The sequence below is a fragment of the Gobio gobio genome (assembly GCF_949357685.1).
Source record: "Gobio gobio genome assembly, chromosome: 19".
Lineage (NCBI taxonomy): Eukaryota > Metazoa > Chordata > Actinopteri > Cypriniformes > Gobionidae > Gobio > Gobio gobio.
In genome coordinates, this window is record NC_137112.1 from 2,928,192 (window position 1) to 2,930,691 (window position 2,500).

General features: G+C 48.3%; 1 protein-coding gene across 1 annotated transcript in view; it reads left to right on the forward strand.

Moving 5' to 3' along the window:
- The window catches only part of hnrnpll (heterogeneous nuclear ribonucleoprotein L like), a 79,134-nt gene that overhangs the window by 36,264 nt on the left and 40,370 nt on the right, over positions 1–2,500 (forward strand). Inside the window, exons 3-4 of the mRNA XM_079843853.1 lie at positions 1,809–2,046; positions 2,120–2,205. Coding sequence (XP_079699979.1) covers positions 1,809–2,046; positions 2,120–2,205 — 324 coding nt within the window. The remainder of the gene's footprint in view (positions 1–1,808; positions 2,047–2,119; positions 2,206–2,500) is intronic.

Here is a 2,500-nt window from a genome sequence, read left to right on the forward strand (position 1 = left end):
GATGCAGTGTGTGAGACGCAGTGTGTGAGACGCAGTGTGTGAGACGCAGTGTGTGAGATGCAGTGTGTGAGATGCAGTGTGTGATGATGCAGTGTGTGAGATGCACTTTGTGATGATGCAGTGTGTGATGATACAGTGTGTGAGATGCAGTGTGTGAGATGCAGTGTGTGAGATGCAGTGTGTGAGATGCAGTGTGTGATGATGCAGTGTGTGAGATGCAATGTGTGAGACGCAGTGTGTGATGATGCAGTGTGTGAGATGCAGTGTGTGATGATGCAATGTGTGAGATGCAGTGTGTGATGATGCTCTCCTGTTTGCAGTTATGTGATGATGCAGTGAGTGAGATGCAGTGTGTGAGACGCAGTGTGTGAGATGCAGTGTGTGATGATGCAGTGTGTGAGATGCAGTGTGTGAGATGCACTTTGTGATGATGCAGTGTGTGATGATGCAGTGTGTGATGATGCAGTGTGTAAGATGCAGTGTGTGAGATGCAGTGTGTGAGATGCAGTGTGTGATGATGCAGTGTGTGAGATGCAATGTGTGAGACGCAGTGTGTGATGATGCTCTCCTGTTTGCAGTTATGTGATGATGCAGTGTGTGAGATGCAGTGTGTGAGACGCAGTTTGTGAGATGCAGTGTGTGATGATGCAGTGTGTGAGATGCAGTGTGTGAGATGCAGTGTGTGAGATGCAGTGTTAGATGCAGTGTGTGAGACGCAGTGTGTGAGATGCAGTGTGTGATGATGCAGTGTGTGAGATGCAGTGTGTGAGATGCAGTGTGTGATGATGCAGTGTGTGAGATGCAGTGTGTGAGATGCACTGTGTGATGATGCAGTGTGTGATGATGCAGTGTGTGAGATGCAGTGTGTGAGATGCAGTGTGTGAGACGCAGTGTGTGAGATGCAGTGTGTGATGATGCAGTGTGTGATGATGCAGTGTGTGAGATGCAGTGTGTGAGATGCAGTGTGTGAGATGCAGTGTGTGATGATGCAGTGTGTGAGATGCAGTGTGTGAGATGCACTGTGTGATGATGCAGTGTGTGATGATGCTCTCCTGTGTCTAGTGTGTGATGATGCTCTCCTGTGTGCAGTGTGTGATGATGCAGTGTGTGATGATGCAGTGTGTGTGAGATGCAGTGTGTGATGATGCAGTGTGTGATGATGCAGTGTGTGATGATGCAGTGTGTGATGATGCAGTGTGTGAGATGCAGTGTGTGATGATGCAGTGTGTGAGATGTGTGATGATGCAGTGTGTGATGATGCAGTGTGTGATGGTGCAGTGTGTGAGATGTGTGATGATGCAGTGTGTGATGATGCAGTGTGTGATGGTGCAGTGTGTGATGGTGCAGTGTGTGAGATGTGTGATGATGCAGTGTGTGATGATGCAGTGTGTGATGGTGCAGTGTGTGAGATGTGTGATGATGCTCTCCTGTGTGCAGTTATGTGATGATGATGATGCAGTGTGATGATGATGCTCTCCTGTGTGCAGTGTGATGATGATGCTCTCCTGTGTGCAGTGTGTGATGATGCAGTGTGTGATGATGCTCTCCTGTGTGCAGTTATGTGATGATGATGATGCAGTGTGATGATGATGCTCTCCTGTGTGCAGTTATGTGATGATGATGATGCAGTGTGATGATGATGCTCTCCTGTGTGCAGTGTGTGATGATGCAGTGTGTGATGATGCTCTCCTGTGTGCAGTTATGTGATGATGATGATGCAGTGTGATGATGATGCTCTCCTGTGTGCAGTGTGTGATGATGCAGTGTGTGATGATGCAGTGTGTGTGATGATGCTCTCCTGTGTGCAGTTATGTGATGATGATGCCGTTCAAGCGCCAGGCTCTGGTGGAGTTCGAGGAGGGCCAGAGCGCTGACCGCTGTGTGTCCTGTGGCTCCCAGGAGCCCGTCTACATCGCCGGACAACAGGCCTACTTCAACTACTCCACCAGCAAACGCATCACCCGCCCCACCAACGCCGACGACCCCAACAGCGGGAACAAAGTGCTGCTGCTGTCCATCCAGAACCCGCTCTACCCCATCACCACGGTAACGCACATCCCATAACCCCACACGCGCCGCTCACACGGGCCACTCTCAACACACTCTCCTCATCTTACAGGATGTTCTGTACACAGTCTGCAATCCCATCGGAAATGTGCTGCGGATCGTCATCTTCAAGAGGAACGGCATCCAGGCCATGGTGGAATATCCTTCAGTGTGTGTGTGTGTGTGTGTGTGTGTGTGTGTGTGTGTGTGTGTGTGTGTGTGTGTGTGTGTGTGTGTGTGTGTGTGTGTGTGTGTGTGTGAAATAGACTCTGAAATAGAGCGCATCCGTCGGGATTTGTCATGATAAAGAGCTCCATTCCAGTCTCAAACATCTGCATACTTGATTTGCAGCAATAAATCATTGCTTATATATAATACAACGATTCTAAATTAAATAATATTTTAATAAGAAATAATCAGTGATTATTTGAGTAAATTCTTGAGATTTAATAAT